The sequence below is a fragment of the Periplaneta americana genome, chromosome 15, assembly GCF_040183065.1.
Source record: "Periplaneta americana isolate PAMFEO1 chromosome 15, P.americana_PAMFEO1_priV1, whole genome shotgun sequence".
NCBI classification, from domain to species: Eukaryota; Metazoa; Arthropoda; class Insecta; order Blattodea; family Blattidae; genus Periplaneta; species Periplaneta americana.
In genome coordinates this window covers 142472409-142484704 of record NC_091131.1, presented here as the reverse complement: position 1 = coordinate 142484704, position 12296 = coordinate 142472409, and the positions used below count along the sequence as shown (strand labels likewise).

The window sequence follows — 12296 nt, the reverse complement described above, 5'->3', positions numbered from 1 at the left end:
TCGGCAGTGTAGTTTTTACATCTTAGAAGTAGGTTATTAGCCTCTCTTCTTTGATGGACGCTCAAAACTGAGATGGAAAAATATGCTTACACAGCACTGATGAATGGATGCAACAAGCTGCAGGCTTAATGTGAAAGGAAGAGGAAGAAGAAACAGAAGACATTTAAATCTCTGAGGTCAACATCTGCAGCACCCTAAAACACGCCTTTATTTTTTAAACCTAAATAGTATGATATGCCATTCCCTTTATTTGATAATTCGAATTTATTAACTAGTACTCTTCTTTGATTAAAGATCCAATCAACATGCAGGTGAATGAGATGTGTTCTTCAAAACTATTTTGGCAAGTCCCCCCCCAACAACTTATAATATATCTGTCTACATAATAATAAAAACCAGAAACATTTCTAATCATTGATGAATGTCTGCAGGTGGAACATTTTAACATGAGATGTGTTCTTCAAAACTACCATGTATTTTGGCAAGTTCTCCCCTCCCCACCCTCCAACAACTTATAATAGGCCTATATCTGTCTACATAATAATAAAAAACAGAAACATTTCTAATCATTGATGAATGTCTGCAGGTGCAACATTCCCACCCTCCAACAACTTATAATATATCTGTCTACATAATAATAAAAAACAGAAACATTTCTAATCATTGATGAATGTCTGCAGGTGGAACATTTTAAAGCTGTAAAGTTAAACCACGAAACATTACTTTAAGTATATGCATCTCTCTGTGGACTTTCAATTTAGATACAGTGACGTATTAATTAGACTTCTAATCACTCTTCCTATGTAGTTGAAGATAATATTCTTAAAATTGTCGAAGTACACTCAATACTATGTTTGTGCTAAACTTACCTATCCCTGGTATAGCCTAGTTTGGGTTCTGTGTAGTTGAGAAGATCATCACGTGACCAATGCGGATTTTGATCGCCACATAACATCACACGAACTTCTTCAGGACTGAATGCTCTCAGTTTGTCCATGGGAAACACTCGACAAAAACCTGAATGGAAAGCTTCAAGCTGACGTGCAATTCCCTTTTCGATGCAGAATGTTGTGGTAAGGTCAGCATATTCCTCCACATTGTCTAACGTCACTTCTATGTCTGTTCCTCCTGAAGTGAGATCGGCTGCAGTGTATCCAAACACTCGTGAAGATGGCAGGTATGTGAATGTAATAGCCAGGTCCTCCAGTCTCACAACTGGACCAGATGATGGGACTAGCGCCAAATTTTGGATCTGGTGTGCACGTGCCTCGCAAGATAATGTATTGTCTTGAGCAATGCGAGCCTTCCGTGCTACTAGTTCTTGCAGCTGGTGAAGGAAACGCCCTCGAACTGGATCCACTTCTGCTAGATCTTCACTACTGAGGATTCCACTAAACCTAAAAACGAGAATATACATGTAAATCTGAAATATTAAAAAGATTAATTAATGAATAAAATTCTCATAATGAAATGGAATGTGGAGCTCAATAAAATACGGATGAAGAATAAAACATTGTGAACATGTTGGTAACTGTCCGATAAGCAGGTAATAATTTATTAATATTTTGTGTAATAATATATGCTTATTAAGTATATTACAGTTATTAAATACTATAGTATATTTAAAAGATTAACGTTTTCGGCAATATTTGTCATCTTCAGATCTACAACAATAACACATAAATGTGAACCACGTAATTCATAGTTGGTTAGAAATCAATAAACAATATATAAATATATTGATCAAATCCGCAGAAATTTTAAAATCAGATACAAAGAACACATTGAAGATTTCAAATATGAGTAATTTCACGTCAAACCGGACACATTTTTCATCTCATATTTTTAGAATTGTTTGAAACTTTTTGTATGCTTTCCAAGGGTAAAAATAAGAGACCCATAATTATTTTGAGATTTATACAGCATCAAAGTTATTGAAAAATTGCATACATTGACACATATAAATATTCGTTTCTCCTATTACGTGTAACATATGAAATCGAGATTAGTCTCATTTGGAAGGTTAAATATCAGGCTTTTAGCCTGTGTATATTCACTTTCTATTTTTCTGTATTCATAATATTTTATGCCATAATTATTATATAAATCGTATAGTTCATAATGTTAGCAAACTTAGAATACCATTTTAAAATTATCAGTGTGTTCCCCATTTAATTATCCGTAAGTATGCCAAATTTCATAGTGGGAAAGCAATAAATGACAAAGTAAAAAAATACTAAATATGTGCTCAGAGCTCTGTTGCACTAATCTTAATCCCTTGCAGCAGCGCACTGTTAAACTGCTGGCTGAAGCCTGGCCTGCGATAAACTGTCAATTGCTCCCTTGGTCTTTTATCAGTACCCAAAGAAACTTGGCTGGGATATACAATACTTAGTCCACATCTGTGGAGTAATGGCTAGCACGTCTGGCCGCGAAACCAGGTGGCCCAGGTTCGAATCCTGGTTGGGGCAAGTTACCTGGTTGAGGTTTTTTCCGGGGTTTTCCCTCAGCCCAATATGAGCAAATGCTGGGTAAAGGCTGGTTCACAATAAACCGGGAACGAGAACCAGAATGAAAACGAGAAGCAGAGCACGTGAATATGAAAATTTTTGATTCACAATAAACCGAGAACACAGACGACTATGCATATCGATATGTATGTCAATAACGATATGTAAAGTCGATATTACGCATTCTGATGTTATTTGTGTATAATTGACCAATGGTGTTCTCTCATGAGTACAAGGCAGCCAATATAAACACAGGTTAACCAACTTCGAAATTTCAACTGAAACATTTCATTAGGTACGGTACTATAAATATGCCCATGCATCTTTATTATCACAACCTATTTTAAGTCTACCATAACGTAAAATAATTAGAGAAGAAACATTTATAATAGAACAAACATGAACACAACAGTAGTTATTGAATTGAAGCGTGAATATGTAGTGTGTAATACAACCAATACAGTAATAAAATATGATTTGCTTCCGATAGGTATTCAAAGATGCAGCTATTGAATGCCACGTATTCTCCTTCATTTTCTCATCTTTATACAAGGCGCGTCGCTTATCGTAAACGTGAGGATTTTCCTCAGCACTCAATATTAGAATCTCATAAAATAAAACTTGCTCCATGATGCACAGCACAGAACAAAATAATGCATAGGTTATGTCACGGTCTTCTTGCTACAAAATATACGACGACAAAATAGCTTTTAGATGGCAATAGAATGAATCTAGAGGGCTGTGATCGGAAACGTGGACGCCAAAGTTGAAACTTGGTCAACTCTCCGTTCCCGATCCTGGGCTCCAGCAAGCTTTTCGTTCTGATTCTCGTTTCCGGTTTATTGTGAACCAGCCTTAACTTTAGATGCTGGACCCCAGACTCATTTCACTGGCATTATCACTTTCACTTCATTCAAACGCTAAATAACCTGAGATGTTGATACAGCATCGTAAAACAACCCACTACCAATACTTAAACTAGGTCCAAGGCAGAATGAATTCTCATCAGTTTGTTCCGAGATTTTCAAACATTCAAGCATTAATAACACAGTACTATTGTATTACCGTGAGTATGTGTAGCGTAGTTTCTGTTATTGTTTTCAATTGGTGCAATTGGTGTGTAGGCTAATCACAGTGAGTAATATAACACAATGTAGACATGATCAATGTTTTAGTCCTTTCAAAATAAGCAACCATAGTCGTAGGTTTAAGAAAGGGAAATATAGGTGTGTGACTTCCAACTTGCTTAAAAAATTGAACATGTAACACATTAAGTTGTCATACAATCTTAGGATTTGTGAAAATTGTCATAAGAAAATTTCGTTAATGTCAAATGTTGGTGAATCAAGTGCTGTTCAAACCAGCAGTGTTGATATCTTAGCCAGTTCTAGTGTCCAGAACATTGAAGAAGAAACAACAGGCAATTCAGAAACTGATAAATCTAATGCGTCAAGTAATTCAGAGGTATCAGTGACAAACATTGATTAGTTGAATGAAAGTTTGGTCTCAATGGGGAAAACACCAATTAAGAAGAAGAAATTATTACAGAAGAAGTATCCCCAACAGAAATATCGGAAAATAAAACAAACGCTTAAGGAAAAGATTTTTCACATTGAAAAAAAGGAAGTAGAAACAACATGAGAAGATAAGAAGAGTAGCAGTAACATAATTAATAAACTCGCAGTGTGTTTTAGGAACACTTTTGACAGAAAACTTAAAATTCAGATTTTAAATGTATTTGAGGACTGGCCATACAGTAAAATTAGGGAACACTTTGATGCATCTAATCACATGATCAGTGTTGCAAAAAATTTAGCTACAGAGAGGGGAATTCTCTCAACTCCAGAATCTAGAAGTGGAAAAACTTTAGACACATCCATAGTGAAAAAAGTACTTGATCCTTACACGAATGATGATATAAGCCACATCATGGCGGGAAAGAAAAGTTTCATTTCTGTAAAAGAAGACTGCCACAAAGTACAAAACAGAAGAGATTGTTGTTATCAAATTTAAATGAAACATTTCGGGCTTTTAAAGTTAAATATCCAGATATACAAATTAGTTTTTCAAAATTTGCGGAACTAAGACCAAAACAGTATGTGCTTCCTGGAGCCAGTGATATTCAGTCTGTGTGTGTGCTCATCATGAGAATGTAAAGTTGTTAATTGATGGTGAAAACATTGCGAAATGGACAGCCAATCTAGAACGGCCACTGAGAAATTACAAGGATCTAATTTCACAGATTGTATGTAACCCTGCATCCCCTGATTGTTATTTCAGAAAGTGTAAAAATTGTCCATCAACAGCAGACTTAATTCAATATTTACAGGAAGCATTTGAAACAGAAATGATAGATGTAGTCAGTTACAAACAATGGTTAACTATTGACTGAACTAATTTAGAAATTGTGCAGTCTTCAGTAGAAGAATTTTGAGATAAACTTTCGACCAAGGCAGAAGCTCTAGTCCCTCACGCATTTAATGCTCCCCAGCAAGCTGCGTTTGTGACGGAAAAGAAAGAAGCTGCCCAGGATGGTGAATGCCTTGTAATTTGTGACTTTCCTGAAAATTGTCTGCGTGATTCAAGACTCAGTACAGGGGGTGTTCTTTGGAAAAAATTTCACGTCACACTCCATCCCCTTGTAATTTATTTTAAAGACAGAAGTGAATTAAAACATAAAAACTTTGTACCAATTTCAGAGTGTTTTAAACACAATAATTCAAATGCTGTCCCCTTTTCGAAAGACAATTAATATGGTTTCTGAAGAATGAAATAGGAAATGTGAAAAGAGTTATTTATTTTTCTGATGGGGCTAGTGCCCAATACAAAAACCGAAAAAATTTTGTAAATCTGTGTTTTCACGAAGAAGGTTTTGGCGTTAAGTGCTGAATGGCATTTTTTTGGAACTTCCCACGGGAAGGGTCCTTGTGACGGGATTGTCGGCACCACTAAAATACTAGAAACAACAGCAAGCATTCAGCCACACCAGGACCCCATTACGACACCAAGAAAATTGTTTGAGTGGGCTGAAAACAATATTAGTGGAACTGATTTTCTATTTTTGACAAATGATGAGTATAAAAATGAATGTGACTTACAGTTTCTTAAAAGTACGCTTCAGTTGTCCAATCTGGTTCACTTGCTTTTTGTGTGTTTTAAATTAGTTTTGTGGAGTTTTGTGGAATTTTATGTTAATAATTGTGCTTCAAAAGTGTTTACATATTTCGTAAGTTGACTGTATGGTGTATAACATACTGACATTGTGTGTACACATGTATCCATACATAGCGACGTGGTCTTGCAGCGACGCTCCTACTCAACAGCATGCGCCTGGCTGGATAAGTTAATTATTGAAAATTCATTTAGGTATATCCATTCTGAAATTTTGTACGCATATAGTTGAGAAACTAAGTAATGCAGTGAAATTTTCTATATTTTGAAAAGAGTTTGCGAACTAAAGAAAAAGAAAAAAAAAATAAATTAAAAATATATTTTCGAGAAAAAATACAACACAAATCTTTATGTAATCGAAGGTTAGATATGCTAAAAGTACATCTTATAAGCTTTAATATGAGCCAATTTGAATAAGTTGCGTTAATTAGTAATGGAGGTATTACTGTTTATATATAACAGTGTACACGCTATTATGTAAGTTTTGAATTTAAATATTTTTCGAAAGAATCAAGCTTTATGAAAATAAAAAACATCAAGGTTAAATTTCCTTCAAATTTGTCTGGTTTGACGTGGAATGACTCATATAACTGTAATAAATCAAAATTTGCAAAGCACCTCATAGAAAAAGGTCATGAACTCACAAATATTAAGAACACATTACAAATAGTAAAAGTCATAAACAATAATAACATAACTGCCACTGCTGAGGAATATTTTATCGCAAAAACATTCAACCAGAGTACCCCAATTATAAATGAACAAATTAGTAATCCATCGAATCCATTATGCAACTTAATCAAATTAATTACCGTAAGACAACCCCACCTGAACCTATATGTACAACCCCCACCTCAGTACCTATGTCATACATACGTGTAATGTGAACATGATGCGAGAAGCCAGTTACAGCCGAGCTTGCACAACGTACACAGCAACTACTTCAAATCATTACGTAAGTCTTACACTATAAACATAAAGTTTTAAACAGAAAGAAAATTTATATACGAATTAGCTTTTCACAATACTTATTTTATAGTAAAACTCAGTCACAGCTGACTCTTGCAATGTGACAAAAAATCTTCCACAATGTTTCAAGCTGATAGTCACTCATATGTTAATTTTAACCTAATGAACATTTTAAATTTTAACTATATTTTATTCTTGTACAATTTATATATTGTTTATTGATTCCTAATCAACTATGTTGTTGACAATTGTGTGTTATTGTTATAGATCTGAAGATGGCAAATATTGTCGAAAACATTAATCTTTTAAATGTACTACAGTATTTAATAACTATATTGTACTTGATAAGCATATAGACGGCTATTACACAAAATATTAATAAAATAAAACATTGTTCTCATCATTCAATATAGACATCTAGATGTCTGGTGTTTCCCAGTCACTAGTGTGGAGAATGTTAACTTGGACTAGATCCAGGTTCTTAGGCTTACATTCGTGATTCCGATGCTGACAGGTGGCCCATCCTACCTTAGTTCTGACCAAGCCAGGTCCCATCTTCAGACAAGTACTGTTAAACCCCAGGGCCTTAATCCCAAGCCCTTCCTATATTAGCATCAGAAACCCATACTATCCTGTAGCCTTTCTTCAACTACTACAGATGATAGATGAAATGAAGGGGAGGTGAGTAATGTTGGTGGAACAAAAGAGGAAAATGAACATACCCCGAGAAAAATTCTCTGTAATGTCTGCTTTGTACACCACAAATTCCATCATAAAACCCAAGCTGCCCAGATTGAAGACCAGTGCATTATCACTAAGCCACAGAGAACATTACACAAAGAAGGATTGTATCCATCCCACATGCAACGTGTTCAGTATATTGTTGCATCTTAGTAGTATTAGTAGTATTTATTTATTTAACCTGGTAGAGATAAGGCCGTCAGGCCTTCTCTGCCCCTCTACCAGGTGATACCAACTATAATATGAACAATAAAATTACAATTAGTATTAAATTTACAATTACAATTACAATAAAAATCAAAGTACGAAAAGATTATCTGACTAATTAAAGCTAGATAATTTATCAACAGTAATCTCACTAGACGTTTTGATTTATCTAGAGAAAATCAAAACTCGAGTGGGATTTAATTGACTATTACATGATTAGAAGAAAGTATATAAAGATTAGAAGTAACAAAGTACTCCAATACAATAAAATATTAATTGACTTACGAAAATACAACTGTCTTCAAATGTATTATTGTACCATCTCAACATTACAAATATTATGCTAGATGCATGCTAGATGGCTGTAGTGAGTTATGATTACTAGCAATGCCTTCTCGTCGAGAAGTTATCGATCTATACACGATGGCAGTGTTACTAGTCAAGAAGGCTTTGTTGATTCAGTTTCATTTTTATTAAAACAGTTGCATTCCACTTCAATTATCCGAATCCCAGTAATCAATGTCACTTGACAGATGATTTTCAATAAATCTTAATATTAAACAATCTCTGATACGTGACTATCCATAATATAATATAGCAGAAGCTATAACATAACCTAAATAATATACACAAGTGTTAGAAAAGTTTTAATTAACGACGATGACATAAAAAATAAACATGAATAATTTTAAAAGGAATAATTATTGAATGTGCAACTTTCAAATTTGAATGTGGTTGGTGGTTCAATTGATGTTATATTGGACGTGTGCATAATAGAAGTGGAACTCGTTGATTTAGGCCTACATGGTGTATTCAACTTATTCAGGATTTCCGAATGAATAATTTTAAAAGGAATAATTATTGAATGTACAATTTTAAAATTTGAATGTGGTTGGTGGTTCAATTGATGTTATATTGGACGTGTATGTAATAGAAGTGGAACTCATTGATTTAGGCCTACATAGTGTATTCAACTTATTCAGGATTTCCGAATGGTGCTCTTCATTTATTTGTAAATAGGATATTTCAGAAGATGCATAGGTATGATCAGTGATTTTTATTAATTCTTGTTCTTGAATGCCAATGCGAGTCATATTTGAAACTGCTGTGCATCGACTGGAGTGGTTTGTAATTTTATATATATATATATATATATTTGACGTCCAGACCAGTGGAGTTTCAAATGTTGGCAAACAAAGAAACAAATGCTAGGGACGCGATAAAATTAAACAAATGCTAGGAACGCAATAAAATTAAACAAATGCTAGGGACGCGATAAAATTGTGCGATAAGCAGCCATGATTGGTTGAAATACATCCTTTCGTACCGTTTTATTGGTCAAAAGTAGTATGACGTAGTAAGGTTTTATTGGTCAAAAGTAGTATGACGTAGTAAGAGTGTAATAGTCATAGAAAAACAAAGAATATTTTATATTTACTGAATTACAAATTAAACCTAGAATAACAAAATTGTATAGCGATTAAATTACTGGATATTGAAATATTTTGTGATAGATTAAAGAAATTATTTACAAGAAATCAATTACTGACCAAGTGCCTAGTAACTTTGCGTTTGAATTCAATTTTATTTCGACAGTCCCTGATGCTAGTAGGTAGCAAATTCCAGAGTCTTGGCAGGGCTATTGTGAAGGAGTATGAGTATGAGGAGGTGCGATTACTGATTACTGATGGAGCCCAACTACGAAGAGCAATTTCCGACATTGTTTTAGTGTCAATATTATGCATAATAAGATAATCACCCCACTTATTTTAGGGGAAAGAATTACCTACAAGTTCTGTGGAACGAATTACTACTACTTTCGGAGGAAACACGATGTGGTATGTACTTTCAACATGAAGGTGCTAATTTTTTCTTGCAGTTCGAACTTATTTGAATGAATGTTTCAGTGGGAGATGGGTAGGTCATAGTGGCCTGCAAAACTGGCTACCCAGATCCCTAAATCTAAGTTGCTAGAATTTTTGTCTGTGGGACTTGGTGTTGCCAATGCTTGTTAAAGAAATTATCCCCCAAGATCGTTAAATTATCCGATTTTGCTCCAAAATACCCTCTGTTTCAAAAATAATTACAACGAAGCATACATATAAGAAAAATCAACACAAATTATATTAAACTTTTTTTGATTACCTAATCTGAGTTTCCTGGTATTGAGCAAAGCCATACACTGCTCCTCATCATATCTCTCGTCAGTTCGAAAGAAACATATCCTCCATTGGCTTCTATTCCCTCCTTCGCAGCCATCAATGCTACTATTGTTTCTGTTTTCAGTCTGTTCCTATGAGCGGTTTTTAAGTTTTTGAATGTACTAAAAACTCGTTCAACCAGAGGCATTGGAAAAGGGAAGACAGAAGAGAAGGAAGACAACCTTTTCTAAATTTGGAAAAATAGGAATGTTGGCTATAGATTTCATGTCAAAAACTTTCTTCCAATATTCATCAGCATGTTTAGATGCATCTAATCCTAATTTTTCATGTTCCAGCATAGCATGATTTTTCCATTCGGAATCCGGTTGCTGACATCTGATTACATTCTTTAAAACAGGGAACCTAGTTACTACAGGAAGCAAGGATTTAACAGCGAAGATTTGGGCTATGTTAGGTTCGACTATGGAAATTATTTCAAAAATTGGATCTGAGCAGTCAAATCGTATTTTGATCTGTGATACAAGCTCTACAAAGAAATTAAAGCAACTTTTGAGAAATAAATTTATATCCTGTTGCTATACATCAGTGTTGCTTTTGAATTCTGCAAATGTTTTCTGGGCTGGAATGCCTAAATATATATTATCCAATCCAATTTTTATATTTATAGACTAAATATTGACAAATTCATAATAAAATCATCTTAAAAGTGTTAATCATCTGTTCTGACCCTGTAATGCATCAGTCTAGATAATTCATAGGCATTACTTTAGTCCTTCAGTTAATTTTTTACAAACACCACGAAATTCTGCATCAACAAGAAATATCCTAGAAATTGAAATCACTTACCATGGCTTAGAGTCCTCTGGATTAAGCTTTGGTGGATCCAATTCCAACTCTTTTTCACTTTCCTCAGAGATGTAAGATGACATCATTACATCTTCTTCTGCTGCTGTTGTTCGGCGTGAGCCAGGCAGCAAACCAATTCTGAAATAGAAAATATTGCTGTGTTTTATTTAAAAAATGAATACTTTAAAAATTTTCAAACAAATCATCTACAATCAGAAACTCAACACACATAAGAATAATTTGTTCACTAGATAACTCCTAAAATGGAAACGAGAATTACAGAAAACAATGAATAGCTGGCAATCTCAATTAATTTTCCAAAGTTCCTCACTTATGATAAGATCAGAATATAAGAAGGGAAACTGAAAAATGTAAATTACCTAGTTATTATAATCTCATTAAATCATAATACTCCTAGTTCTGCAGCATGACAGAGATTCAAGGCTATTCAAGGAATGGCTAATGAAACGACCTATTACTATGAGAATTCAAAGGGGAAGTGTATTTCTGGAGCTAAAAAAAATGGGGATTTACTTGACAGAATTTAACTGACAGTACTCCTGAAATATTGGGCAGGGAAAAGCTCTAACCATTATAATCTTCATCTGTTCAAATGAAGGATATGAGAGACTCATTTTACTACGAAGTATCACACAGCTCTCACAGGCAAAAGATAATACCCACAATAATAGGTTTATTTCTGCAGCAGTTTCTGATAGTTGCAAACAGATGGAAACTGTTGCAGCAACAAATCTAATATGTTACAACATACTTCCACTAAATTGCTGGAGGCTATCCTAAAATTATTAATTTATAACACAGGTATAATTTCAGAACAATGGAAATGATCACCACTGAAGCCAGGCAAAGATGCACACAATCTTCACTCTTATTCACCAGTCACCTTGATCTCATAGACTGCTGTTTGTGGTCGCCCTGGGTGGCACAGTAGGTGTAGCCCTGTCCTTCTGTGCCAGAGGTTGCGGGTTCGATCCTGGCCCAGGTCAATGGCATTTAAGTGTGCTTAAATGCGACAGGCTCATGTCCCTAGATTTAGTGGCATGTAAAAGAACTCCTGCGGGGCATAATTTCGGCACATCGGCGACACTGATATAACCTCGGCAGTTGCGTCGTTAAATAAAACATAATTTAATTTACTACTTTTAGGGAAAAGTGCAACACCCAGAAAGAATGGCCCAAACGATTCCAAACTCGGGATATGTGTAGAACAGTGTACAACCAGTAATTGAGTACATTTCCAGAGAGATGGAGTACACATAGGCCTAACAGTGACATTTCTTGTGTCACCAGCAAGGTCAGTGTTATGCCTTGCTCAGTCAGTGCAGAGCTTCCAAACGAAGTGGAAATGTGAAAGCTAGTGCAGGTGCGCTTCGTCGACATGGTAGGGCGCAATATCAGCATGTGAGTGAGTTCGAACGGGGCAGAATGGTTGGTCTCCAGGAAGCAGGTTTGTCATACCGTGACATTTTGGCTCATACAGGGCATGCTGCTATGACAATGACGAGTGTGTGGAACCAGTGAATAGAAGAGAGTCGTACGCAGAGACAAGCAGGTATTGGGCCACGAAATGTGACCACAGCACAGGATGACTGCCATCTTGTTCGCATGGCCATGACGGACCGTACAGCTTCATCCATAGTGTTAAGTCGAAGTTGGATACTGCAATGGG

General features: G+C 35.2%; 1 protein-coding gene across 19 annotated transcripts in view; it reads right to left on the bottom strand.

Annotated features, from left to right (window-relative positions):
• Ufd4 (ubiquitin fusion-degradation 4-like) overlaps positions 1–12296 on the bottom strand; it is a 465356-nt gene that overhangs the window by 15316 nt on the left and 437744 nt on the right. For all 19 annotated transcript variants that reach the window (XM_069848281.1, XM_069848285.1, XM_069848292.1 and 16 more), the window contains 2 exons: positions 10607–10744; positions 870–1397 (listed from right to left, as the gene is read on the bottom strand). In XM_069848281.1, the coding sequence (XP_069704382.1) occupies positions 870–1397; positions 10607–10744 (666 nt within the window). The remainder of the gene's footprint in view (positions 1–869; positions 1398–10606; positions 10745–12296) is intronic.